Raw genomic sequence first — 27979 nt, 5'->3', positions numbered from 1 at the left:
TACAGCAGTAGCTACTCCATGGTGTTAAAAAAACAAAACAAAAATCACCTACAGCAGTTAGACAGGTGGATAAACAGAAGGGATTCACAGAACTTCATGTTCACAAATCTCTACGTCTGTTATAGGAAAACGTGATTTTCAATATTTTATACAAACATCCCCACATCATATAGTGCTACCACCACCTTGTTTCACCATAGCAGATGTTATCTTTTTTCTTGCATTTCTCCGTTTGAAAAGTGGCAGTCAGATGGAAGGCAATGCTTTGGTAGGTTTGCAGTTGTGCCCCTATCTTTCCATTTAAAGACTATGTAATTTGTTTAAAGCATGAAACAGTTTTACAACTTTCACTAAGTCAAATTTTAAGTCTTTTAAGACCCTTATGAATTAAATTTAAGACCTGTATCACGGCAGAAATGTTCAAAATAAAACTGCATATTGTAGTGCCTAGCTTTTTACACGTAACTCCGTAAGGGTGGGCAACAACAATGAACCAGTGGCAAAGACGAACCTATGATAGACGCAAAGAGTTAGCCAGTTAGCAAAGGTACGTTAGCAGCTAGTTAGCGGTAGCCTCCACCGCCTCCAGTCACGAATTGAAGATGTTAGCAAAGGCGACTCAAACGTTTGACAGAAAAGTCAGATTAAATGGTCCTATTAGAAGAAAATGTAAGACTTGTATATGACATATGCACAAAGGAAAATTGCCTTTTTTAAATAGTAATGTCAAGGTTTTTAGTACAGAATGAATGAGCGCGTGGCAAAGACTTACCAATGATGGACGCAAAAAAGCTAGTTAATAAAGGCCATATTAGCAACTAGTTAGCGGTAGCTTCAACTTCTTGAAGTCACAGAATGGAATGAAAATCTGACAAAAAAGTCCAGCAGTAAAAATAAACTGCATAAGATTAAACAGTCCTGCCTCCACAAAATTTAAGCCCCGAGATTAAGTGTGTGTTGCTTTCCCAATTTTTGTTTATGCTGTTAGTGTCTGTACTGTGAAAACTTTGGTTGTCTAAAAATGTTAGATATGTCATCAAAAGTCAGCCTTTCGTTAATATTTTATTTGTAACATAAGTAATCCTCTTTCCACTTTCCAACCAAGTTATTCTTTGTGTTAGTCTGCCTCAATTACTTCAACTTAAGAACCAAGTTACTCAAGTACATAAAACACACAAAAATTATTTATTTAAAAGCACTTATTGAATTTAAAAAAAGGAACTAGAGTAAAGAGTGTGACGACACACACCGGGATTAATATACCTGATATACAATAGACAAAGGTTTAAAAGTGAATTATATGAAACACCTGATATTATGATAGATAGAGTGCAAATGATACAGTGCAAATACTTGTACAGATTTAAAAATAAACTACACAAAGAGAAACAGAGCCAGATCCTTGGTGTGGAGATGCTGCGCCAGGTTCTGAATGCGACACAGGCGGACGTTCTGAGCGTCCCCGGCGTTGTACACTCTGTAGATGTGGTAGCGCTCCTTCTCTTTCAGCGCGAAGTCCAGCTCGTTGGCCGACATGTGGATGAAGGATTTTTCTCTCTTCACTGTTGACTTGACCTCCACGAATATGGCCTCCGCCTCTCCAAAGGCCAGCTTGAAGTCGTAGGGCTGGCCGCTCTCGCCACTCTGATTGCACCACAGGACGTGGGTGGGCCGCGCGGGGTCGCTGCTGTCTCTCCAGTGGCACAGGAAGGAGTTGACCAGCTGCTCCCCCCACTCGCCCACTGCTGCCAGGTCCATCTGCTCGTCCAAAAACACCACCTGGAAAAGGATGGAGCCGTCATCAATAGGGATCCACTTTTTCCAATTCCGATACCGATATCTGGGGGTTAGTATCAGCCGATACTGATCCAATGCAGAAAAACAGCTGAATTGACTAAAAAAAATATTTTTTTAAAGCACAGACATAAATGTACTGAATTACAAATGTATTTGATAACGCTGCACCAGTACAGCACACTAAAATATACCAATAGCTTCACAAGCTTGGTGAAACGTGTAAAAACACAATTAGGAGTAGAACAGCCAATGTAAAATAAATAAAGAAACTGAAACTGACAGAAAAATTAAGTTGACTATGTTGGTCGAACATGTAAAAAATAAACTACAACAAATTAGGAATTCTAAATAAAATGTAAACTAAACAAAGACGATGCGTATAGCACAAAGCATAGAATAAGCCTGAATAGATCCGCACTTATGTGAGATCTACATTTTTTTCAATATTGGGACCAATACAGATATTGATATCGGATCGGTACATCGCCAGTTATGAAAACCAAACCGCAACCAGAGCATCAAAGCCTTGCAGAGAGAGAGAGAGAGGTAGTACTGACGGTGTCGGGTCTCTGGCAGGGGAGCTCCATGTCCTCCAGTGTGGTCCGGAGAGAGTGGTCTTTGTCCCACTGGGGGAAGTCCATGTTCAGGAGAGGACGCTGCATCTCCCCAACTGCTGCCGTCCCCTGGAATGTACCACAGGGAACCACTGCCTGAGGCCCCACCCTGATGGGGAAAACAGGTAAAGGAAGGGTAATAGTTAGGGCTCAAACGATTAATCGGATTTCAGTCAACTATTGAAATAATTGTCAACTAATTTAGTAATTGATTAATTGTTAACTGGAGTACAAAGACTCAAATAAGAGGCCGTTGGGTAAAAAAACCCAACATATTCGGAGCAGTAATTAAGCCAAAACTGTACAAAATATGTATACTTTTTATACTTAAGGTGTATAAAAAGTATTTATTGTCTACAAATACTTTTTAGTCAAAAATCCACAAGTTGAATAGTTTTATCATCACCCAATTCAGATTTACTAACGGACTGCTACGGTATTGCATTTTAGGCAATATGCTGTTTACGTTATTTAAAATATTAATTTAATTATTTATTAATGTATTTCTAATATTGGAACAAAAAGGCTTCAGTGGTTAAATGAAATATCTGTAGAATGCGCATATTTTTATCTGATCATCAGAATAATAAATTGATCGTCAGAATAATGGATGGATTACTAAAATAATCGTTAGCTGGAGCCCTGGTAGCGGTGAATCCCAACGTTAGTTTTATACGTGCATAATTCAGACGTTGTTAGACAAACAGGAGACAACCTACAGGCTGTTTGGAGGAGGCTGGTTGCTGGAAGGTTCTGCGGGCAGCTCAGATGGAGGACTTGGCGTCGCCGCGGGGCCGGCGGGAGCCAGCCTCTCCTCTCCACCCTCGGCTTTATGGGACTCGGCGGTCTCAGACTGCTGGCTGCGCTCTGGCGGGTGACAGACGACACCAAATGGAACAGGAAGCTTTAACACAACGTGCTGAACACACACAATCTGTGAATGTTGCAGAGACAGTTTTCCTTTTTTGTCTTTTTTAAGACTCTCACAGCTTCAGAGTTCTTCCAAGCTAGTAATCAGTGTCACTTTAAGACTCAAGAACGAGAGCAAGGAAAACTATTTCCAAGCGTTTTCTATCTGTTGAGATAACTTTCTGGCTGTGTGGTGAAAAGCTAACACTGCATCTTCACTATTAAACACGGCAGTGGCAGTATTATCAGGGAGGAGATGATTTTCTTCAACAAATTAGTGAAATTGGCTGTAAAATGCTTTCAGTATGTGTAGAACATGCATCAACTAGCACAGCTGACATCAATACACCACTTTGGCTGAATTAAGTGGAATTTGTGATGGCAGTATACGGGGGGATAATCATACTAAAAGGGCCTAGTCAAAGTCCAGACCTAAACCTATTGGAGAATTGGTGGCAAGACTTGAAAATTACAGTTCACAGACATTTTCTATTAAATCTGACAAAGTACAACTCTAAAGGCACGCCACACTTTTAAGATTTTACTAAGCCGTTTCTCCTTTTTTCTTTCTGTTAATTTCAATTACTCACTACTTACAAACACACTGTGGGAGCGAGGGGATGAAATGTGAAAGTATTTGAGGTGCGTGAATATTTTTACAAGGCGCCGTCGTTCACACCTGGAGGTTTTGGAGCACTGGTGGTCGCCGCGTCGGCGCGAGGCTCCCCTGGATGGCTCGGGACTCTCTGAGGGCCCTGAGGGTCTGCAGGCCTGCTGCTCCTGGGGGCCTGGTCTGCCTCGCCACTTCTTTTGCCAGGTCCCGCTTCCTTCTCTGGGTCTCGGTCTTTAGGAGCGGCAGGAGGAGGCCACATCTTTAAGACAGCATCTACCACGTCACTTTTAGGCTGACCTGGAGGAGAGAGGAAGAAAAAAAATCCTTGAATTGATTGAAACACAAGATTAAATGTGTTATTCATGTGTAGAAGAAGCATCTGAGCGACCTGAACGGCTGCTGCCCGTGTTCGACATGGACGCTCGAGGAGGCCAGCAGGCCAGCGTTTGTTCTCCGTCTGGTTGAGGGGGAGAAATGGTCTCCTCTGGGGAGCTGATGGAAGAGAGGCTTCTGGAAAACACTGTGAAAAACAAAACAACATTTCATAGAGTCAGAAAGGAAAAAAACATTAAATGTCTATAATCAAATCTTAACAAGACAGGAACGATATCTTGGTAAGACATCGTACCTTTAACAAGACTGATTCCATTGCCACGAATGAAAGTCAAAAAAATTTTGGGGTATTCACTGACAAACAACTACAACTATTTTAGATTGACTCATTTCCAGTCAGGAAGTTATATTGGTCATGTTTATATTATACACCAATGTGTTTAGAATTTGAGGCAAATCCTGAAGCCTAATGTTAACCAACTGGACTAATTTTAAAAGTCAGTGGTGGGCACCGCTAGCAAAATATTTAGCTCCCCCGACCTTGAAGAACTAATTATAAACACTAGTTCCATGAATACTAAATAGCTATATCAGCATGGTATTGAGCAGAAGCTAACGCTAAAGTGCGAAATTAACATGGCATTAAGCAGAAGCTAATGCTAAAGTGCTAAATTAACATGGTATTAAGCAGAAGCTAATGCTAAAGTGCTAAATTAACATGGTATTAAGCAGAAGCTAATGCTAAAGCACTAAATCAACATTGTATTTAGCAGAAGCTAATGCTAATGTGCTATGTCAACATGGTACTTATCAGAAGCTTGGTGTTTAACAGAAGCTGATGCTAAATGCCATACAAATATGTTTTTTAATGAAAGCTAGTGCTAAAGAGCTACATCAACATGGTATTTAATGGTAGCTAAGATAAAGTGCTATATCAGGGGTGTCCAAAGTTGGTCCTCCAGGGCCGGCATCCTGCATGTTTTAGTATGGCTCAAATGAAACATTAAAACTACATAATATTTCAAAAACTCGCCCTGTTGAGTGTGGAAACTTCTGCCTGGCGTTGTAGGTCATGAAAAAGATTTAGCGGTGAAAACATCTTTAATCACAACAATACTTGTGTGTGTGTGTGTGTGTGTGTTTTGATGCAGAGAGGGAGATCTGCTCCTTTCGCTCTGAGCCTTGGCAACAGCTGCGCTTTTATGTTGCCTCACATAAAGTGAGCAAACAAAAAAAAAACATGCGCACACACACCAGGTATCCTCTAGGGGAGAAGAGCAAGACTGTGGTTCAGACTGAACTATAAAACCCTACACAGCTTTCTAAATGGTAACAAAAAGCAATTCAGTGATTCGTTTCCACCTTTCCCTACAAGTTTATTACAAAGGAGTTCATTTCTTGCCTCTTTACTGGAGAATGTTGTTCTTAGAAAACACAAAGAAATGTAAATTTCATACTGGGATCACACCCAGCAGGGCAAAGTGAGAGTCGGGTAGCATGAAGCTCAATAATTAGCTTAATCTAAAGCATTTAATATTGTGTTTAAAAGATTGAACCTGTACTCACTCTGCAAGAACAGACAAATTTATTCTTTTACAAAAAATAATTTGTATAAATAAAATTCTTATCTACCGGTAATTCTCATAGTACTCGCAGAAAAGTGCCAGGAAATAGACGGAGCCCCATTTGCTAAAATATTATGCGCTTCTCATCTCTTCTGACAAGCTGAAATATGAACAATATTGTTGTACAAAAATGATTAAAAAAGCTATGTAACTTTTGAAAAAGAATAAACTGTGAACAACCAATGATTACAGTTTTAAATTTTACCTTTATGGCTCAAAATACACACCCCACTGAATCATTTGCACTTTTTCTCCTTTTGAGAATCCCACAGGCTGAACAGTATTTACTAAAAGTTACTTATTGAGTTAATAAACTCAATAAACAGTTTTGAGACTTAAAACAATAAAAATGAGCTGCAACAACTCAGTTTTATTAATCCGTTTAGATAATCAGGTCATTGAATGCTGGTGTCAGCGGTTTGTACAGATAAACTATTAAATATAAGTATTTCAATTTTGAGAAGGGGGGGATAACAAATCAACAAGTGTTTCCATGGTGATAGGATAACGTGCAACAAACTGATGCCAGCCCACTTTCATCAGTTCACCAGCGTATAGCGAACAGCTGATGGAGATGTTAACGCTATTCTGCTCATTGTGCTTCAGCAAACACTCCGTCCATCCCTGTGTGTGTGTGTGTGTGTGTTGTGTACCTCTGTCATTGTCCGTCTCTGGTCTGAGGGGCTCTGGGACCTCCCACTGCTCCTCGCCGCTAGGCAGCTCTCTGATGTTCTCTTTTTTCATCAGTCTCTCCAGACCCCTTTGATCCTGCATCAGGTTGTATGACAGTTACCTAATGCAGACTCAATATCTACTGTAGGCTTTTATTTAGGAAAGCACATTTTCCCACCAGTAATATTAATAAATTATTTTCATTATTTGATGTTGTTTGTAATTTGTGCTGCCAGCTAATGATGCCTGTTGTGTGAAAATCTGGTTCCTGGATGGAACCTTTTATTAAATCATTTAATCACAGAGAAATATTCAGCTTTTGCTAATAAATCCAATGAAACTCCAAGCGGATCAGTGATCGTATGGCACTTACGCTGTTTACCAGGAGGGTCAGGAACTGCTTCAGCTCCTTTCTGTGGCTGTTGTCTGTGCAGAACAGCTTCACCAGCTCACTGTGATACACACACACACACACACACACACACACACAGAGGAAAGCTCGTCTCAGACAGTTCACTTTAAAATGAGCTACATGAGGATTCCTACAGTTTTTAATCGAAAGAGCTTTAAAGATTTAACCACAAATTTTCAGTTCAGATGGACAGACAAACGGATGGATGAATGATAAAATGGATGATTAGATGATGATTGAACAGCAGATATAAATTCACTATGAAATAAGTTCAGTAAATAATATTTTCCAGTATTTCTCTAGGCTTCATTCAGTCTGCTCTCGTCTCCAGAACTTTCTACGTTCAGGCGGTGAGCCGACAAACCTCAGGATCTCCAGCTTCTCGTGGATGTGGTCCTTCTGGATGTAGAGCCACTTCTCGTCCTTCAGCAGGCAGATCTCATCCTGCAGCTCTATCACTGCGTTCTCGTTGCCGGCGACGTCCAGCTGGTAGCGGATGTACAGCTTCCCCACCTGGAAACAGATGGCCACAGAAAACAACGTCTGTTTAGGAGGTGGAAACCTGAACCGAGAGACTTCAAAGTTCACGGTCAAAATTGTGCAACAATTCAGTTCTGGTTTCTTTCCTTTGCCCACCTGTCCAAAGGAGAGGCGCTTGAGTTTCTCTGCTATGTTTCCCTCAGTCAGGGCCGCGTAGACGTCGGCCAGCTCTTCATGGTGGTAGAGGAACCTCTGGATGTAGGGGACGACAGAGCGCACCAGAGACTGCATGGAGGCACAGGGCCTCCAGTTCTCAGTCTGTGCCTCCCATTTGACACACTGGGAAAGATGACGGATACCACAGATCTCCAGGAATGAGCGTCTGTCCTTCTCGTTAAAGGCTGGTTTAGTAGCCCAATCTCCTGTGACCGGTTGACCTGCCGGACCACACAGGAAGTAGGAAACATTCAGATACTCTTTAGCGATAGAAAAGTTGACAACATTTTGGCGGCGGCGTACCGGTTTTACTCCTGGGAACAGTCTTCTTCTCTGGTGGCGGCAGGTGGAGCAGACACACCTCCTTGTGAGGTTTGAAGATCTTCTCCAGCTCTTTGTCGTCTCCGATCATCGGCTGACGACTCAGACTCACCCAGCTGTCCTTAGTGGGGAAGACCTTCTTGTCGGAGACCATGACTGGTACACAGAGAAAAAACACACAATGAGTCACTCAGTCCCACATAGACAAACACTAGAGAGACATAGGAAGCTTTTTCTGTGTTTCTCAGCCTCTAATGACTAAAACACACGTTTCAGGGGAATTGGTGCCAGATATCAGGAAATCACCTGATTAACATTCTTGAATATTTTAATGATCATTTGAGCTAAACCTCCACACAGAGAGAACATGCAGACGCAACGACGAAGATGATGATGTTGGTGTAGAACAACTGGTGCACTGTGCAACAATGACCCCAAAAATGATAGACGGATGGAGGATGAAAGCAGGGAAAAGAGAGAAAGACAAAGAAATAAAGAAAAGAAAGCAACAAAAGAAAGAAAATAAAGGAAAACATGAAAAGAAAGAACAAAAGAAGGAAAAAAAACAAGCAAGAAAAGACAAAAACACAAGAAAGAAAATCTTAACCAGAAATTACAAATAGCAATTTGTCAAAAAAAAAATTATATCAGTTTCAACTTTGTACAAAAGTAATTAACAGGGTTAGTAATACAAACTTTGTAAATAAATCTTCAAGATGCTCTTAAAAATAACTGTTTCAATGTTTTATGACTCAGATTCTTACAAAAGTAAAATCCACATAATTAAACCAAACCAACCTTAAAGAGTTTATCCTGAAATGTCTAAAAAAAGACTTAAAAGTACTCTTCAAAATAAAAGCCTTCATGTCTTATAGAGCAGAGTATTGTATAAGTAAGTTCTATGTTTTACTAATGATTTTTACTCAGATTTTTTTTTACTGCTTTTCTAATTAAAATTTAAGAAATAAAATAAAAGGAAAGCAAATCTGTTGACTTTTCAAAATAAAACTCACAGATGCTGAATGAGCAGGAACTGAATAATGTGTGCAAAACACCGAGTGATGATGCAAGCATCTGTAACCTGTCACTTTAACTGCTGCCTAAGCTGAAACGCTCAGCTGAGTGAAGAATCCTGTTAGAACAACCATCCTCCATTTTGAGAATCCATCCGTCTCTTTCACACCTCTCCCTCTCTGAAGGACATGAAATATCTAAGGGGTCAGACGGAGGAAAGAATAAAAAATACCAAGTGTCTAGTCAGATGATGTGTGATAGGTGTGTAATACTAAAAACACATTTTTTTCTACCACTCCCTGATTACTTCAGGCCTGGTGTTAATTTGTGCCTCGGTACTTTCTCTCCCCAGGGAGAATATTTCCAGGCTACCGTACCAAATCCGCACCAAATTCTCCCAAGCTGTGTTTAAATCGCGTCTCTATCTCTGACGGACCGACGGATGAGGTTTGAAAGTCAGTCTGATTAAAGAGGTGAAAGACGAGTCACTCACCTTTCAACTGGGAGCTGTAACTCGGATCAAATATGGTGTGTGGAGCGTTTTCCTGGTCTCCAAACACTTTACGCTTACACTTTTGAGCTGAGGAAACAGAAAGACGAAAAACAGTGAAAAGAATCAAAGGTCATTTGTGTCTTAATTTGTTGTCCGATTATGTTTTTGTGGTGTTTTCTACTGACTATTTCCATCTAATGAGCTCATTTTAACAAAGCTAGCTTCGATATGATTTAGTAGGATTTTATGCAGCTGACAAGTGTGGAAAATTATCAAAAATTTGTACAAATATTTAGGGATTATACTGATTTATCATATCATGTATAGACACTGTGAACATTATCACAATAAATGCCAATTGTGATTCTAGTTTATGTTCATATAGCCCACAAATAAAAACATTTAAGAAGAAAAAAACTAAAACCACCTTTTGGGAAGCATTGTCCCTACTGGAGCAAAATATTATTGCATTATAAATGTACAATATCGCAGTTTAGAGCTATATTATGTAGGGTATTGTACATTAAAACGACTTGCATTATTATTATTTGGAAAACTGGATGGACTTTCATTCAACTTTACAAGCAAGATTCGGGTTTTTGTCAAAGTGGAGGAGAAATTGTGATTAAGAAAAATGGAGGAAAACTTTTAAAAAAGTGACTTGTCTAAACAGCTATATGGAAATTCTTATTTAATTCTTGGTGTTGAGCAGCACTGGTCTTTATAAGCTTTGCAGAATTAGAGAGTAAATTATTTGCCTATGCTTTGTTGCAAAACACCTAGTCAGACTTGCTGCACCTCATAAAATAGCAATAAAATGCATTGCAGTTTATAACTTTAAAGTGACAAACTATATGGAGCATTTTAACTATACGGACAAGAATGGATACATTCATCTTTAGCTCCACAGCTACAAGGACACTTCTAGAAGGTAAAGTGATTTTCTACAGCCTTAATTTGTTCCACCTGCTTACTTTCTTTTTTTGCCAACACATTTTGCCACTACAGTTATGACAACAAGCCAACAAAAATTAGGCAGGACGTAACAAATAGTTTTGCATCCTCATTAAAGAGGAGACTTGTTAACAGATGGGACAGAGTGAAGAACTGCGAGGCACCAAGTGAGAAAGCCTCTGCAACAAAGCGCTCACCGAGTTTGGCGAACAGTACGGACACATCCTGCAGCACTTCAGCGGTCGGCACGGGAACCGAGGAGCAGATCAGCTCCAGCAAACCCACGTACTGCTTCATGTTGGGACTGTCGTCGACGTTCAGCCACTGAATGGGAGAGATACGGCCACAGGCGCATCAATAACTCACATTAATATGATTCTGCATCTTTTATCCCACCTCATATGCCAGATGTCGTTTTCGGTCTTTTCTCAACCAGCTCAAGTTAACGGGCTAATTCGGCAAGCTACATAGAAACATCTTTGCTGTCAGGTACCGTTCCATCTAATCAAAATTACATATCTAAATAAAGATAACTAATGATTTTACAGGTCAATGTTGTTTGTCTATGTAAGTGATCTAATAGGGAAGCAATGTGAGTTGGGCACTTTCTGCTTACAAGTCGGACAACAGTAGAATTTCTTAACCGTTGTGCTGCTAACTGCTACTAGGAATACCAAATGATTATTATTAATGAGTATTAATTCACATTTAACATGTTAAAATAAAATAACTGAACTCTACAAATCACACTTTTGGGCACTAAGTGAAACCACTAATATGTTCAAGCCTGAAGATCAACTCTGGAAATAATGTCACATCCAAATGGAGAACATTCATACTGCAAATTGTAAAACTATCGGAGGTCGCTAATTGTGATGCTAACTATAAAGAACCATCTTTTCCAAAGATGCACAAATAAAATAAACCTAAGTTTGGTCTCAGAAGCCAAATTTCCACGGCCAGTAAAAAACCCCCGGCAAGAATGTCAATTGAAGACAGAATTTTGATTGGCCAGTGGTGGGCACACTTCTGCTAATCAGCTAGCAGCAGAGCTAACTTTTTGATTAGCGCTTTTGCTAAGTTTGGAAATATTTAGCACACTTAGCTCCCCCTGTATTAATTTATTACTTATACTTATAACTAATCAAGTGGGGAGGAAGGGATTGTTTTCAGCCTTTATAGGTAATAAACGTTTTGTAACTTGAGCGCAATGAGCTTGGATGTGATGTCATTGCCAGATCAAGCTCTTCTGAGACAAATAGAACAAAGAGAGAGCATCATTTATATAAAAGTGATATGGCAACGTGTCCAGAAGTCTTCCACCCACTGATATTTGTTTTACAGAATTTATAATGTAAGACACGAATAATTATCTATTCAGAATCAAATGAAATCTAAGCCAGCCTTCAAAATATGCCTGGTGTTTGATTCACAATGGTGTTAAAGGAAAAATTCAGCATTCTGTTATGAGCAACCACAGGGAAATATACCACAGGTTTCACAAGTCATAAAAAGCAGGATATTTATAAGGTTTTAACAGCTGTCTCAGCTCACTGAGAGGTCCCAGGTTGACGTCAAACGTGTGACTCAGAGTGAATTAAGCAGGCAGGAAATCAACCTTTTCTGTGGCTGTTGTTAGGCAGATGCATTAGAGTGGCATGGCCTTATTGGAGGAGCTTACGTTCAGGAAGAAGTCCCTCATGTCGTCCAGCTGGCTGTAGAAAGGAGCCAGGACTTTGGGCTGCAGGACGGGGCTGTCCTCCCTCTGAGTGAGTTGTCTGTACCGCTGGAACAAGGAGGTGTTATCGCTCCAACACACCTCCTTCAGGTGATAGAAGCGTCCTGAGCACCAGTTATCACTGTGCCTGGGCAAAAAAAAGATTTACCAGGTGTTAAACTTATGACTAAAAAAAAACCCCCACAAAGGAAAGAGGTGCAGCTCACACTGTACCTCTTATTCTCTACAAACACAGCGGGAGTGTGCTGGAACAGCTCCTTCAGGCTGCTAGAGGAACAGTTGTCCCTCAGGTATTTGTAGACGTTGTGGATGTGCGTAATGGCTGTAGTGAAATGTGCTCCCTCCGTCTCGGCTGCAGCGGACCTCTCCTCTGGGTCGCCTTCTTCTGGCTTGATGCACCATTCCTTCAGGTACTGGATCAGAACCTCCACCGTGATAGTCTCTCTCATTGCTAAAACGAAGATGGAAAGTTATGGAAGCTAACTGCTATAGAACTGAAGTACTGGTTCTGGTGGACGCGTTTCTACCTAGAGCTCTGCTGAATTCGCTGGACTGTATGTCCACATAAAAGACGTGAGTTCCCAGCAGGCTGTGGACCTCCGGCGACATCAGATAGACTGAGCTGGGACAGAGGTACTTTCTCTCTTGTTTTTCTTCCTCTAGAGGGCGATAAGCTGGCACCCACTCAAGGCTGCATAGCTGATGGTAAAAGGTAGACCTGGTGTGTTTGACTGATCCGCTGTTGCTGTCGACGACCTGAGCCGTGAGGTACTGAGAGTAACGGTGTCTGAAAAATTGAGAAAGGATAGAGTTGGAGGAGGCGAAACAAGTCCATACTTGAACTGTGTCAATGGGCACGATGACTGCAAAGTGACTCAACCCTTGAATTTCCATTTGGCCACATTACAAACACAAACCTCATTTTATTTGACTAAAGACCATTCTTCAATCTATCTTCTGAAAATGGAAATGGTATGTAATAACTGGCAGCTTGTAAAGATATGGCCATCTACTTAAGCTAAAGGTCTACAACCTTTAGCTTAAGTAAAATAGAGCAATTTTTGCCCTCAGTCTAAAAATTGCTAGGCTTTCTATTGTATGAAACTTATAATAGAAAGGAAAATTCATTTAGAGCTGCAAATGATACATGACACTTTGAAAAAACGACTATAACTTTTGTTACTTTTGAGTTCTGAAAGGAAGAAAAATCGGAAACTTTTGAAGAAGGAGGACGGTTACATTGTCGTCTACGGCATGTTGATATTTGGAGAAAAAAAGAGTAGTCTCCAACTTAATTAAAAAAAAAAATAGATAGTAGAAATACAGTCAATGTTACCCGGAGTCCCAGTTGGTCTGCAGCAGCTCTAGCAGAGCCGTCCGCTGCTGCAGCAGGAGGGAGCCGGGAAGCTGAGCTGTGGCCAGAGTGTGGAACTCCTCACAGGGGTAGTCGTCGAGCACGCAGTCACTTCCTGGACTTTGGTGCCACCTTGCACTTTCAGCTGACCAGTGACTGGAGGCCTAAGAGAAGAGCAGGGGAAATAATGAGCCCCACGGTAACTAATGACATTTCACTTTAGTGTTTAAATCTGTCTGGGGCCAATCTGACCGCAGTTTTCTTGGACATTTTCTCAGATTTGTACTACTCAGACTTTCTTCTCTCTGACCTTTCAGTGCAATCTCTAAAAAGAAACCAAAGTAATAATATGATATTATTACAGGGTTTCTGTAGGTTTCATCAACTCAAAATTAAAGACATTTTAAGACCTTTTTGTGACCATTATGAATGTCTGTATCTATGAACGCCGTCCAGTCAATTGGCGATAATTTGAACTTAATCATGACAGATAAAAAAAAAAAGCTAGCTAGCTACCTGGGTTACATTAGCAACTAGTTAGCGGCAGCCTCTCGAGTCAGAGAACGCAATGAAGAAGTCTCAGTGTGACTCAAATGTTTTCCTTGACAGAAAAGTCCCGAAAAAAAAAAATTAACGGAATATACGAGAGCAAATAATCGTACTTTTTAAAATAAATTTAATATTTAAGACCATTTTAAGAGCATTATGAATTAAATTTAAGATCTATATCTCCACAGAAATGTACAAACTTCGCCCAAACAACTGGGAACAAATTTCCAGTTATGCAGAAAAGCTAGCAAGCTAGCTAGTAAATGTATATTAGCAGCTGGTTAGCGGTAGCCTCAACTGTCTCGAGTCAGAGAACACAATGATGACTGATTGTGACTCAAACTTTTGCCTGACAAAAAAGTCCCAAGGGAAAAAACATTAAACAGAATATACAAGTAAATAATCCTGTCAAGACAACATTTAAACCTTGTGATTAACATATTAAGTCCAGCTTACTTTTTAAATGAATTTAAGACTTTTTAAGGATGCGCCGACATCCTGTATTAACATGCAGCGTTAAGCAGAGAACAATTTCCCAGAACTGGATGAAGAAAAAAAACAGCTGCCTATACTGCAAAAGCTGATTTAATCCTCATTCTATATCCATGTTTTATGCCTTGTGTCTGTTGCTGAGGCTAAAAGAGGAACCAGGAGAATGGGATGGGCTGGGCTCGGCTGTGCCGCATGTCACATCATGCACCTCATGCAACCATTGATCTCTTGTTCCTAGTGTGACTCATAACCCTTCGCATTTTCCTCTTTAATCACTAACCTATTTGTCACGATGACTCACAGATGCAGATGGAGATTCGGCTCTGCTCACAGCTGTGTGCGTACGGATTGTGCTGTCCTGAGCTTTTGTCCTTTCGCCAGAATTTTGATTTGAACAAGAGGTTTAGGTTTTACCTGAAGTATCCTGCTGCGAAACACAACACTTTTCCTGGCATTTTCTCCTGCTGCTCTCCATTTATAAATGACTTCCACTTGTTTTTGTGTTTTCTTATTGTTGAATCTAGTCTGGTTTATCTGTGTGGAGGGGTAAAACCATTGACAGACTCACTGCTCCAATTAACTCTGTACACTCTGTCCTTCTTTCCCGCAGAAAGCACTCCTGGCTAGGGCTGGGCAATAAATCTATTTTATCCATTCATCTAATATTACATTTTTGGCAAATCTGGATTTGTTTCTTTTCACCTATGTGCTGCTCATGATTAAACCAGTTAAAATCGCTCTATTGGAGAAGAGGCTTTTGTAAAAGTAATAGCTCCACTGACATTTTATTCCACTTTTAACAAGGGGAAAATATCTTGTTATAAGTTAAATAATCTGTCTGTGAAACTGGTACTATTTCATCAATATTAAGGAATTTAGCCCTTATATCTTCCTGAAAAGTTACCTGTAAGTTAGTTTCGTCTTATTTCAGGAGTACTAAGATATTCAAACAAGGAACTAGACCAAACTAGACTAGATTTTGCATTTTTGCGGTGTGAACTGCATTGACCTAAAATTTACATGACGATGTCATTTAAATGATTTCTCCTCCTCACCAGTTCCTGAGGGGTCAGAGTTCGGCGCTGTTTGCGGAGGATGAGGCCGTCCCTGACCCCCAGCTTGACGAACAGCTCCCTCCATCCAGCCACATCGCCGTCTGTCTGCACATAACGGGGACTCAGCAGGATCCAGTCGCAGCCTGGTGGAGCGCGAGGGCAGAACCGACAGGTTAGCGAGACGGAGCTTTGCACAAGTAAAGGAAATTAGAAACATGGTGGGAGTGAGCCACAGAGCAAACCGAGATGTGGGAAGGTAACCGGGTGTGCAGTTTTTAGCTGCTAATGTCAGTTATTTATCATCCAAGCAAGGTGTAATTAATCCGCTTCACTGCTTTTGAGCGCTGCCAGAAAGGAGATTGCCGCACTGTTTTTCTAAAACGGAGCCAAAGCCCGCCGAGGTTCTGGCATCAGCGGATTGCAGGAGAATGCCAAACGCCTGTGGAAGACGTTTGTTATTCTGAAAACTACTGAAGCAAAACAATCTGATTTTAACATCAAATATTTGCTGTTAAATGATTCAAAGCTGCAATCAAAGTGTGCATCCTTTAAAGATGCTCTGGACTTGAAGGGTGTAGTAGATTTTCTGATCTGTTGTGCATTACATTAACACTTCACAGCTGCTTAATACATAGGAGAGGATTAGGGCTACTAAAAATAAACAAGAGATTCTGACCTTAATATTCTGAGATAAAAAGTCAAAATTCTGAGATTTAAGTCAAAATTCTCTATTTTTCTCAGTGGCTTTAATCCTCTTCCATACAACACTAACATTGTGGACAACTATGTATGTTACTGGTCTGGACGAAGCCTATTAGCCGCTACAGCTAGTGATGCGCACCATACTGTTCCAACGTGGGATGTGCAAGAATCCGTCACAAAAATGTTTAGCGTTCTAATTTCTTATCTGATTTCTATGAAATAAGGCTTAAATTACAGCTGAAAAAATTGCATAAATCTCTAAACTGTTTGGTTTCCGCCAGTTTGGTCAAGATGCAAGAGGCCTAAGCAAATCTCTAACGTCTAGAAGTGAAATGTATGTGTGAACCAGTGCGTCTGTGTGTGTGTGTGTGACTGTGTGTGTGTATGCGTGTGCGTGTATGTGCGTTATCTCCTACCAGGCAGCGTTTTTGGCAGGTCGATGTTGCCGTATTCCTCAGAGAAATGCACCCTTTCGGCAGCGGGGCACAGCAGACCTCTGCAGGTCAGTACGGGTACTGCAATGTCCGAGTATTCCTGGCTAGAGGAGGAATGCTGCTTGATGAAGACCAAGTAACTCACGACCACCGACTCAGGCTTTGACTTGAGTTGGAACAAGCAGGAACAAAAAAATGAGAAAAAGAAAACAGTTTAGATCAAACAGAACTATTTGTAAAGGTTTTTTTTAATGACATTTAGAGATGTTAAAAGTTGCCTTCAGTCACCTTCCATTTGCTGCTGTTTATGGTGGGATAGATGTGTTGCTCCAGCAGCTCCTGCGGCTCCAGTTCGTAGACCCCGAGCCTTTTGAGCAGCTCTCGGATCTGCTGGCTTTCCAGAGGCCCCAAACAGTTCAACAGAGAGGGCTGGACCACACTGAGATCTTTGTACAACGCAGACAGCGGTCCTGAAAAAAAGACAAAATGGAATATTTAGAATATATATTAACTGTATGAGCTGTCCAGGCTGCATCCATGCATAATATTTTTAATTTTGTAAATAAATAATTTGAAAAATAAAATAGGAATCGGCCAAAATCAGTATTTGCAGATCAGAGGTTTATAAAAATCGTCAGAGATTCGCCACAAAATCTTGGTTGTTCTGATGGCAAGTCACGCTGAATTCGCCGCATCATTCGCCGCATCATTCACCGCCTAGCAGGGTCACAGAGCTGATATGAGATGGAAAAATTCTGACATGACTATAAATGGTGGATTACATGCATGGCTGACTGCAAACTCAGCGTTTCTATCAGTTCTGCTGCCTTAGTTCAAGACAGATCACAGCGATCCGTATTCCCAGGGAAATCTGGGAATTTAGCAACGACAAACAGCACTAAGAAGAAAATTCAATAAACTCCAGAGGTTACACTGTATAAACCTAGATATATATCAAACCACTGGCAGAAAGCATGTTATGTTTTTAAATCAGACTTTAAAAGTTACTTTGGCTTTCAGTAAAAATGTCTTTTCACTTTGGACATGTTCCCAAACATTCCTCACCACCTTAAAACACAAAACCTCTGTTGACCTACTTTGCTGCTTTCTGAGGCTGCCGTCTAATTCCCCGCTGATGCCAGCACTGCTCAATATTTCAGAAGAACACCGTCTTTAACTTAGCCGTCTCTCTGAAGCTATCACACTCATCTCTGTTCGCGTCTCCCCAAAGCTCGGTCTCTGACCTGAAAACTAACCAAAAGAGTCCCTGCCGCCAGCTGCATCCCCTGTCAGGACTCGTCGTGTAAACAGAACAGAGTACGTTTCCAAAACCGTGGAGTAGAGATTCTCTCTGGGATTTTATACAAACTATGCATCAAAGGCGGTGGGGTTCCTGCTCTTTATCCTCCTCGTTAAGGAAGATCCGAGGACTTTTCTAAGGCAACATCAATACATTTTCCTTTGAATCTGCACCAATTCCCTTGGGAAGGATTCATTTAAGCTCCAAATTGTGCTTAGCTGCACAATTTGGAGGTGTGTGCATCAACTGCCCTCTATGTCATTATGGATAAACCATCTCTTCTGCCACCAGCCTTCGTCAAGAAAACCAATAAATGCTAAACTGCCAGAAGTATCTGCTAATCAGTCATAACACACAAAAAAACACTCTTTGTAACCATTATTTTTATTTATTGCAAATTTATTACATTTCAAGACTGTAATGGATGACCCAATATGTTTGGTACCGGGGAAATTTTGTCCATGCTGCAACCAGTCTGGGAACAAACACCTTCCATCTGACGTAATGTGGGCCCCGAATGTTTGCGTTATGGTATTCGCAGATTTTTTTTTTTTTTTTTTGTGGAACGCAAAGCCAATAATTTGTGGAAAATGTGCCTAAGTATTGATTTTTTTTCATGAAATGCAGCTAAAATATTCAGAATATCCAACAAGGGAAGCCAAAACACCTAGAAGCAATGCCACTTGACACACTACTTGGTCGGTGTTGGCGAAGTAGCCAATCCAGGACAGCATTTATTTTCCTTTTCAACCCCTTCGCTGAACCCCCAAAGACCGGAAATAAAGAAGACTGTAGATGTTGGCTTCTGTAACACATTTACGCATTTAAAACAAACCATTAATACAGCGACACTTTTAATACAGAGCAGTTTTTTTTTAACACACGTTTCATGGAGGACAAGAAAATGTCAGGAATAACTGAAATTCAACCACGAGATGCTTATCTCCTATTAGCTAAGATTTATAACAACAGCATTATGTGATATTTAGTTGTTAGAAATGTTTAAAACTAACTTGCTTTACATTTTTATGTTGCTTATTGTATCAAATATAACAATAACTGTGTGTCTGGAGCGGAGTCGATCAAGTGACACAATGAAGCAGGCGACAGAGAAAGCTCCGGATCCTGAGCAGCTCGCAGGGACCCCAGACCATTTAACCCACATGATTATTCAAGATGCTGAACCGCAGAAGCAGAAAGCTAACATCAAAGTGTGAAAATCAATTATTCACGCTTGGCACTCCGGAGCTCGGCTTCGGCTGCCTTTTCCGAACGCGATGACGCAAAACGAGGGCGGATGTTCCTGTGCTTTTTATGCGAGCGTTCCTCGGATATAAGTGTCTGTACATCTGCTTATTCTTAGAAGCAGGTCAGCGGCGTCCTGACCGCGGACAGATTTGTCCCACACACGCACAGCGGGTCTCTGAATGTTGGAGTGTGAGGCAGGTGCAGCTTTTCAAGCAGCGTCTGAGCTTCTATGAGTCAGACATCTGAAAGTCTGAATCTGCACTGTTTACCTGGGTGCTACAACAAAAATAGAACAGAATGTTCTGGGTTGTTTTTTTTACAATTGTTTCATACTTTTGAAAATATCTTCTCTGCCTGAGGACAAAGGGTTCGTGCGACCTCTGATAGATATTTATCCAGCTTCCTTCTCTTTATAATCGTTTGTCATATTTCAATTAATTTGAAACCTGTGAAACTTCAAACGCCGACTTGCTGGCCTTTATTTATTAAGCAAAGAGAAACGAGACTTTAAAAGAATTTCAATTTTCCAGTCGTAAGGCATTTTAATAATTAATGCCTCAATGTTCCAAATCATTCAGTGCAGCAGAAACGTGACGTAGAACATTCGTATGGTATGAACTTTGACAAATCCAAACCACACTTACCAGATTTTCAGTTGTCAAAGTTTAAAAAAGCCCCATATTGTTTCATTTCCACTTCCCAACCACGTGCAGGTGTCACACAAAATTTGAATAAAACGCACTGAATTTTGAAATTGCAAAGTGGTTACTAAGTGAAAATCTCTGTGTAAATAATCCAACCACTAACCTCACTGTAAGCACTTTTCTACGGACATACTCGAGAGAAGAAAGTTACAGTATTACCTGTCTGAGCTTGAGCTGTTTTCTTCTTCTTTGTGGCGGTTTCTTCCATGGGAAAGAACACGCTCTCTCCGCTGAGCGCCACCACCCGTCCGTCAGCCAGAGGGATGATGCTCAGCTCCCTGAGGTTCTGGAGGATGGACTCGGCTTCTCCGTAGCCGTGCTCCATCGCCCGAAAGTTGCAAACCAGCAGCCTGGCCAGCTGACGAAGGCCTCCCTCTGAAACACACCGTTTTAATTCACTCAGCTTCCTCTTGGTTTCCTCTACATGTAATTGATCGTGGCAAGATAAAAGCCATCACATCTTCAGAATTAATCATTTTCAAGAGATATGCTAAAACCATGTGAAGCAGATGAGATGATATGAATTTAAATATGAGACATGCAAATTTATTCCATTTTGAAAAACCAACATAGCCAGCTCCTGTCATCTCCTGGGAGAGAAAAGGTGAAAGAAACTTAAACTGGATGCAGTTTTAGTTCAAGCCTGTGAAAACGACTATGATCCATTTTAACTGCAGTTGATTAATATAGTTCAGCCTCCATTCATGCGTAATGTTGAACAATAAGGCATAGCATAATATTGGGTCATTTTTACGTTGAGTCTCCTTTCTGGTTGCATTTTCAAACGAGTTATGTGTATATATATATATCTATGTATGTATGTGTTTGTTTTTTCAGAAGAAAACAGGAAACACTGAGGTACCGTTAGATGGAGATGCTCAATTTGGTTTATTTTGCTGCAGTTCCCTCCAACTAAATGACAGCGATCTCTACCGTGACGTGTGCAATATTTAAATATTAAATACTTTAAGCTCTCTTTCACAAAAATAAAATCCCATCAGCCAGGCTGCAGAGTTGTAATTACAGTGAATATAGCAAATAAATGTTTTGCGAAAAAACATTCAGTTTGGTTTGGTCATAATTAAAACTATGTTGTTGTTCTACAATCCTAATTTTTTTTAACCAAATTTAACTGCTCCACCACACACCTGAATGGATGCCCTCTGCTTTGACCAGCTCCTTCGCCATGGCCGTGGTTACCGTGGTAACATCCGATCCCCGCAGGTACCGGACTCCCATCTGAGTGAGCAGGGAAGCGGGAGGTGCTGGGCTCAGGCCCGGATGGAGATAGGACAGAGACAGGTGCTTTTCCAGCTCGTCGCCGCTGATCACGTCCCGGATCACGGCGTCCTGACAGACGGCGACCTGCGATGGCTGCTTGTACACAACCTTACCACCTGGGAGAGGCGGGGAGAAACCTCACAGTTACACGACGCCACATTGTAGGTTTAGTTTCTACGAAGGGCTTGCTGAGAGCAATACCTGAGCTGAGAGTTGGCAGGAAGGCTTTGCCCTTTAGCAGCTGAATAATCTGCCCGGCAACAGGCTTGAAGAAATCCAGCACCTCGTCAGGCAGGGGGATGAAGTGCAGGAACTGGCACAGGCCTTTCAGCCCTCGGTACTCTGGGTGAGTCTGAAACAAAACGTGTTTGTACGTCGATGATCAACTTTTATTTTACCGATTTCATGACGTTTTCTCCACTTTTTGGTCTTTATAAGCATTAAATGACTATTTGGAGAAAAAAAAATTAATTTCTAAAGTTAGGTTGTGCCTTACAGTGAAGACATCCATGGCCTTGAGGAAGAGCTGTGGTATTTCTGATCGAAGCCACTGGTTCCAGGAGCTGTCCCTGTCAACATCCTCCCGAGAAGAAGGGATGTCGAAATCGCCTAAAGAAGAGTACGTGATTACATCAAACCATGGTTTGTTTCTTCAACAAATGATCCTTTTTGATTCCTCAGTTCTCACCTTGGATGATGAAACGAAAGCCGAAACTGCGAAGAGGCAGGTAAGCAAACACGGGCTGCTTTTGTGGCTGACAAATAATGTCACTCTCCGTCTCACCGCCACCCAGCTGGAAAGCCAGAGCGAGTTCAGTCGACTCCACGTCTTCTTTTATCTGAGGGGGACATACGTCTGAGTCAGAACAGCCCACAGACTGACTGACAGACAGACTGACTGCTTCAAGGTGGATGCCAAGTAAACAATGATGGCGCTAAAAACTGGATTGCTTAACAATTCTGTGTTTAATTTTGTTGCTTCTTGTACATAGCCAAACTGCAGAGGTTCAATCTTGTAAATGACTGAAAGAAAATAGGTGAGGACGTAACAATAATACTGAAAATTTAACCTATTGTTGAATTCAATGTACTCCCAAGAAGACCTGGAATAGAGGAATAATTAATTATAGCTTCAATAACATTTTCTTTTGACTCAATCTTCAGTTTTTGTCAGTAAAAAAAAATAAAAACGGAACTTTTTTATTGCTGGCTTGAATGCAGAGTTTCTAACCTAACTTTTCTTTTAAGTTTCAAGACAGTCGATGTGCCCTTGGGCAAGGCACTTAACCCCAAATTGCCTACCGATCTGTGTATTGGTATATAAATGTGTGAGTGCAAATGGGTGAATGCGACTCTAGATTAAAGCGGTTGAGTGGTCAAAATGACTGGTTGGGGTGTGTGTGTGTGTGTGTGTGTGTGTGTGTGTGTGTGTGTGTGTGTGTGTGTGTGTGTGTGTGTGTGTGTGTGTGTGTGTGTGTGTGTGTACTATTGCGTCACCTTGTTGGGCTGCAGTGTGGTTTTGACCACCAGCCAGCGCTCTGTGCCCTCTGTGTGCTCCACCTCCAACACATTGTGACTCAGGTCTTTGCGAGTCATGGTCACAAGGCGCTTCTCACTCTGCAGATCAACAGAAAGAAAGAAAAAAAATGTCACCTTTATTAAAAGGGTGAATTAATATCTTAGAAAAACTGCATTCTTCAATGAAAACAATGGCTAACCTGGTTATAGATGGTGATGGAGCGCAGGCGATGCAGAAAGAGCAGCAGTGAGGGATGGACGTCGTGGAACAGGTTCCTCGTTTGGTGACTTTCAGAACGTAAGGGGAGGCAGATTTTTGTGGTCCAGCTAATAAAGAAAGGCGGGGGAAAAAAAGGTTTTGCTGGCTGTATAGGACAGAGTTGCATGAAAATGTAAATTTACCGTAATCCCACCTGTGCCGATGGATGTCCTTGAGCTGTGCATCCAGAGGCCTCTCCTCCTCGGTCCAGTGGGGGAGGATGTATCCCATGGGGCCGCAGTTCCTGTCGAAGCGCAGGTGGAAGCCGTTGGAGTGGATCTCAGGACAATCTGTGACCTTAAACACAGATTTGAAGCCAATCCCTTTTTGTCCTGCATGAAGAAGCACAAGCCAGATGATTCAGACAGCAAGTTTGTACCGCTAACTTCAAACATACTCACAAAGAAAATGTAAAAAGACTACAAATTTAGAGATTGGGAATGTGAACGGATGGGATAAGATGTTTTTGGCAATATCACACCATAAACACACGTTCTTGTACTTCCATCCAACTGAGAACATTACATTGACCTCCACTCATTTTATGATAGTGCAGTTAGCAGATATGACTAACCTGGACATTTTCCCAATTACTTGTCCACAATTAACAATATCTTTTACCAAAACTTAATTCACAACATACCTTTAGGCTAGTAGAGTGAGGATGGGGAAAACGTGAGAATGGGGAAAACGTCCTCACTTCACTTTCCATAAATGACCTCCCTTTGTTGGTTAAAATACTGAAAGTGGTCCTCTATATGTAGTATATGCAGGGTTTACCTAAGTTATATAAGTCTGGAGGGCAACCAGGCTTAACTTGCTCCCCACCAGGCCAAGCATTGTTAGTTTATTTTAAATAGTGTTTTTTATACACCAGTAACAATAAAGATGGATAAAGCTAGGTTTATAGCTAGGTTGGTTTTTGTGTGATAAAGTCACACTTTAATAAAAGCAAGAACACCACGGTGTGTGTAATCACCAATGTATCCGTATTTGTGTTTGCCCTTGGTGCTGCGGCCTACGTCACAGATGGCCCTGATGTTCTTCTCCTGGAAGCCCGTCTCATTGTTGAGGACGGTGACGCAATCTCTCTCGACCACAAAGGCGAGCGCTGGGACGGCGCCGCCCCCGGAGGGGTAACTGTTGTCATCGGCATTCTGACAAAGAACGCAGAAAAGCCAAAGAGTAAATTTCTTCCATTTTTGCAAAGACATTTGGTTTGACTACATTTAGAGTCAGAGTTTCAGGGTTGTGAAGGTGTGAGCAGCCACCTGAATGAGTTCTAGGACAAAGTGTGTGTCTTTGCTGTAGAGTTCAGTGGACAGCCGGTCCAAGCTGCGGCCCAGTCGCTCCTGGTGGACCTGCATCAACTTCTGGCCTTCCGCATTCAGTTCCACGCCAATGCCAAACTCACTCTTCCTGCACCGTAAACAATGACTAATCAGCTCTACTGAACCATCAGATGCTTACTGAGTGAACGCCAAGGCAAAAACTCAAACCTGATGTCTTCAATGATGTTTTTCTGTTGACAGAATGTATCCTCCGACTGACAACCATCAGCCTCCTTTTCATCTGAGTCGGACTTGTCGATCTGATCTGCTGGATCGCATTCAGCCTCACTGCTGATGTTTGACGTCTCTCCGTTAGGAATGGAGGCCAGCTCATACAGCTCCTCGTCGTCATCTTCCTCGTCAGGCTCTTTTTGTTGGTCGCCATTAACTAGAGGAATTTATTTGGGGGTACAAAAAAAGGAATGAGAAACAGAACTGGTTCAGTCCTCGATTCAAGGCAGAAATACTGAAAAGAAAAAGCAAACTTCATTTCATCCACCTTGCTGAATGCTCTGGTTGAGGTGAGAAGACACAGAGCTGCTGTCTGTGATGTCGTCCTCGAGGAACTCGTCTTCGCTCATGTTTAGAGCGGACAGACTGCTGCTGTCAGAATCAGTCAGATTGGGCTAGGAAGCACAAATAAGACACTGTTCATCAATGAAAGTTTAAGGTAATGCCACATCTTAATTATATTTAAATCCAGACTTTGAGTAGACTTCTCAATAGGTTCTTTTGTTTTGTTTGATCGGACTTTCTCCTGGTTTCTTGTAAGTTAAGAAGCTACCTTTTGTCTTATTTCAAGTGCAATAAGCTATTACCAAAAACACTTGGTAAGATTTTGTTTTTTGGTTTCAGGAAAGTGAGGCCCACAGAGCTTTAGATGTTGTGGTTCTACTGTGACTTCCTGGATGAGCCTCAGAGGAAGTCTTGAAAGACTTTTGGTAGGCTGGTCACTCTTGGGAAGCTCCAAATGTTTCTACTCTTCAGATTAAGGGCATGATGTTTTGCTTTTTGAGTTCTTTTAGATTATTTTATGCAGTTATTTTTATGTGATTTATTGATTCGACTAATATGTGAAAGAAATCATCAGTTCTAAATAATTTTTCTAAGTCTCTTCAATCTCCGTCTACTTTTTTCTTTGCTCTCTCACCTTGCCGTGATCCCCATTCGCTACGTAACCGTTACTGTTTTGGCTCTGGAGTGAGGTCAGCTTCTTCTGGTAGTCTTTCACCCAGTCTGTGATTCCCAGGAGGATGCCCAGCCGGTGCAGACAGCTCATATGTTTGGGGTCAGATTGAGCCACCGTGATCAGGACTTCTTTAGATTTGGCTTGACCCAACACGCGGGAGAAGGGCTCCAGGAACACCTAGCAAGTTGCATTCAAACAGAAAAATAAGCATTTCTTTTACAGCGGCAACAGAAAAACACACCAACCGATGACTCCTCCAATAAGTGTCACAATGTGTCGTCGCTGACCTGCTGCAGAAGCGCCTGGCAGGTTCTTGTGGGGATCCGTGTCAAACACTGGAGCAGGAAGTTGGCCACTCTGCTGTAACACGTCACATCCTCTTCCGCTTTGGACAGATCTGAGGAAACGCGGTGTTTATGTTGCTGACGAAACATTCACACGCCAGACGCAAGGCAAAACGGACACTTTTTTGCCGTCTAATGAGATGATTCTTATTACCTTCTTCAGCCACAGCTGCGGCCAGAGAGTTCTCCATGTGATTGGCCAGGAGAGCGGTGGGAGCATTGTCGATCCCATAGGCCGTCACCATGGACACGAGGTGGCCGGCCGTGCCGATGGGGTCGAGCGTCGCCACGGCGTTGGTGAAGTGTTTGTGGCCTGTGTCTGTGGTGATCCTAAGCAGCAAACCCGGGGTTACCTCCAGTGCCGCCAGGCCCGTATTCGCTGAGAGGCGGCAAAACAAAATAATGTCGTATTATTTATGCATCAAGTAGCTAACTTTGGATAACTTTTCCATTACTTCCCAAAAGAATAACCACAAACTTCCATTTATTTTATTGGGATTTTATGGGACATCCCAACACACAGCAGCGCACAACTGTGAAGGGAATCGTTATTTATCGTCTCTATCAGCTTCCTGCCACTAGAGAACAACATTTCTGTTTATGCTTAGCATCAGCAACATCAGCTAGTCTTCCTGGAGTCAGATAACATAAAAAATTACAGAGTGCATTTCCAAATAAAATCATATTACAGATTAAGTATTAAAACAACACATTCTATTTTCAATCACTTTTAAAAAATGAGACAGTCTTTAGTTTAATATAAGGAAATATTTTAATTTCCCATACATAATAAAAACATATCCTTTAATTTGAAGTGTATTCTATTTTGTCTTATATGCTATGATACTCTCATGTATAAAGTGCATAAATGCACAACAACCTCATAAATACACAAACACACAGTATGTTTCTAGCTGCAGATGTGTCCTTTGCTACAAATGATCAGCTGTACACTAACAGGATGCTGTTATTGCATTTAAATAATAAAATGTTTATTTTCTTATTAAAAGAAAAGAATTTAAGTCATTGATTTATTTGTGTCTTAATATATTTCTAATATTGCATAAAGTAGTCTTATATGAAAGATTTGCATAATGTGCCAATGTTTTTATCTGATAAATCTAATTAATCATCAGAATAATTGATAGATTAATCAATTACTAAAATAATCGCTGCTGTAACCCTTTAAACAGAAGTAAAATTGAAGGGCCACAGTTCTGTACCTGCATTAGTTTCAATGAAGTCTTTCAGGGGCCCAAAACTGGGTTTAAAGATCAGCTCCCATTGGCTCCAGATGTTCAGATTCTCCAGTAGAGGGCAGCATAGCAAGCTGGCCAGGGCCTGGGCCTTTGACATCTCTCCCAGGCGTCCCACCGACTCGTAGCCACTTTCAACACTTTAAGGGGAAAAAATTCAGAGATTTGTTAAGTTAGAAGGAAGCAGAACTGAGCATTTTGTCTAGTAACAAATTCAACCTTGATTTGCTGTGTTTGGCCAGCAGAGCTGACTCATAGTAGACAGAGCTCAGTCCTCCTCCAAAATGCTCTATTTGCTTCTTGACCAAGCCGGCCAGCATTTGCAGGGTCCCATGGCCCAAGTCCCGACTGTCCCGGACCTTGTAGTGGGACCGCAGTGCTGTCTCAATGTGAGCCAGCTGGGAAAAGACATTAGGATAAGAACCCTGGCTATGTACTTTCACTGCTTTTATGCTGATGAGCCACTCACGTCGTCTGGATCGGTGGAGGATATGTTGCCGCACTGTTTAATGAATTCAAACAGGTCTTGTTTGGTGGGTCTGAAACCACTGCCTGTGAGTTGAGCATTAGTTTCCAGAAACAAAGCAGATCCTAGAGATTCCTGCAGCAGCTGCACATAAACACACACATGATGAGAGAGTGTGAGTGGCTGTAATAACTTCCAAATAGTGGACACTTCCCCAGCTAATTTGTCGCTTAGTGCTTTAGTGTTTACGCTAACTTTGAAAATGCCCAGCGCTTTAGGGGTTTTGCTAACTGCTTTAACCCTTTA

At 41.4% G+C, this 27979-nt stretch overlaps 1 protein-coding gene across 3 annotated transcripts in view; it reads right to left on the bottom strand.

The window, feature by feature from the left end:
- Nucleotides 1–206: 206 nt before the first annotated feature.
- The window catches only part of LOC106932096 (uncharacterized), a 40912-nt gene continuing 13139 nt past the window's right edge, over nucleotides 207–27979 (bottom strand). For all 3 annotated transcript variants that reach the window (XM_015010618.2, XM_015010619.2, XM_088001094.1), the window contains 37 exons: nucleotides 27677–27817; nucleotides 27427–27605; nucleotides 27175–27347; nucleotides 26106–26330; nucleotides 25895–26004; nucleotides 25569–25784; nucleotides 24918–25044; nucleotides 24587–24806; nucleotides 24359–24506; nucleotides 24067–24244; nucleotides 23242–23419; nucleotides 23029–23155; nucleotides 22808–22927; nucleotides 21999–22149; nucleotides 21807–21919; nucleotides 21512–21662; nucleotides 21178–21426; nucleotides 20189–20404; nucleotides 17066–17247; nucleotides 16760–16943; nucleotides 15642–15784; nucleotides 13528–13709; nucleotides 12719–12978; nucleotides 12405–12642; nucleotides 12135–12318; nucleotides 10651–10777; nucleotides 9500–9586; nucleotides 7975–8148; nucleotides 7612–7892; nucleotides 7340–7488; nucleotides 6937–7015; nucleotides 6545–6659; nucleotides 4322–4453; nucleotides 4000–4230; nucleotides 3131–3278; nucleotides 2355–2520; nucleotides 207–1779 (listed from right to left, as the gene is read on the bottom strand). In XM_015010618.2, coding sequence (XP_014866104.2) covers nucleotides 1375–1779; nucleotides 2355–2520; nucleotides 3131–3278; nucleotides 4000–4230; nucleotides 4322–4453; nucleotides 6545–6659; nucleotides 6937–7015; nucleotides 7340–7488; nucleotides 7612–7892; nucleotides 7975–8148; nucleotides 9500–9586; nucleotides 10651–10777; nucleotides 12135–12318; nucleotides 12405–12642; nucleotides 12719–12978; nucleotides 13528–13709; nucleotides 15642–15784; nucleotides 16760–16943; nucleotides 17066–17247; nucleotides 20189–20404; nucleotides 21178–21426; nucleotides 21512–21662; nucleotides 21807–21919; nucleotides 21999–22149; nucleotides 22808–22927; nucleotides 23029–23155; nucleotides 23242–23419; nucleotides 24067–24244; nucleotides 24359–24506; nucleotides 24587–24806; nucleotides 24918–25044; nucleotides 25569–25784; nucleotides 25895–26004; nucleotides 26106–26330; nucleotides 27175–27347; nucleotides 27427–27605; nucleotides 27677–27817 — 6489 coding nt within the window. In that variant the 3' untranslated portion in view covers nucleotides 207–1374. The remainder of the gene's footprint in view (nucleotides 1780–2354; nucleotides 2521–3130; nucleotides 3279–3999; nucleotides 4231–4321; nucleotides 4454–6544; nucleotides 6660–6936; nucleotides 7016–7339; nucleotides 7489–7611; nucleotides 7893–7974; nucleotides 8149–9499; nucleotides 9587–10650; nucleotides 10778–12134; nucleotides 12319–12404; nucleotides 12643–12718; nucleotides 12979–13527; nucleotides 13710–15641; nucleotides 15785–16759; nucleotides 16944–17065; nucleotides 17248–20188; nucleotides 20405–21177; nucleotides 21427–21511; nucleotides 21663–21806; nucleotides 21920–21998; nucleotides 22150–22807; nucleotides 22928–23028; nucleotides 23156–23241; nucleotides 23420–24066; nucleotides 24245–24358; nucleotides 24507–24586; nucleotides 24807–24917; nucleotides 25045–25568; nucleotides 25785–25894; nucleotides 26005–26105; nucleotides 26331–27174; nucleotides 27348–27426; nucleotides 27606–27676; nucleotides 27818–27979) is intronic.

This window comes from Poecilia mexicana, unplaced genomic scaffold, assembly GCF_051168715.1.
Source record: "Poecilia mexicana isolate PSO_F unplaced genomic scaffold, ASM5116871v1 scaffold_19, whole genome shotgun sequence".
In the NCBI taxonomy this organism is placed as follows: Eukaryota; Metazoa; Chordata; class Actinopteri; order Cyprinodontiformes; family Poeciliidae; genus Poecilia; species Poecilia mexicana.
The sequence above is the reverse complement of the archived record's forward strand: the minus strand, read 5'-3'. Positions and strand labels throughout refer to the sequence as shown.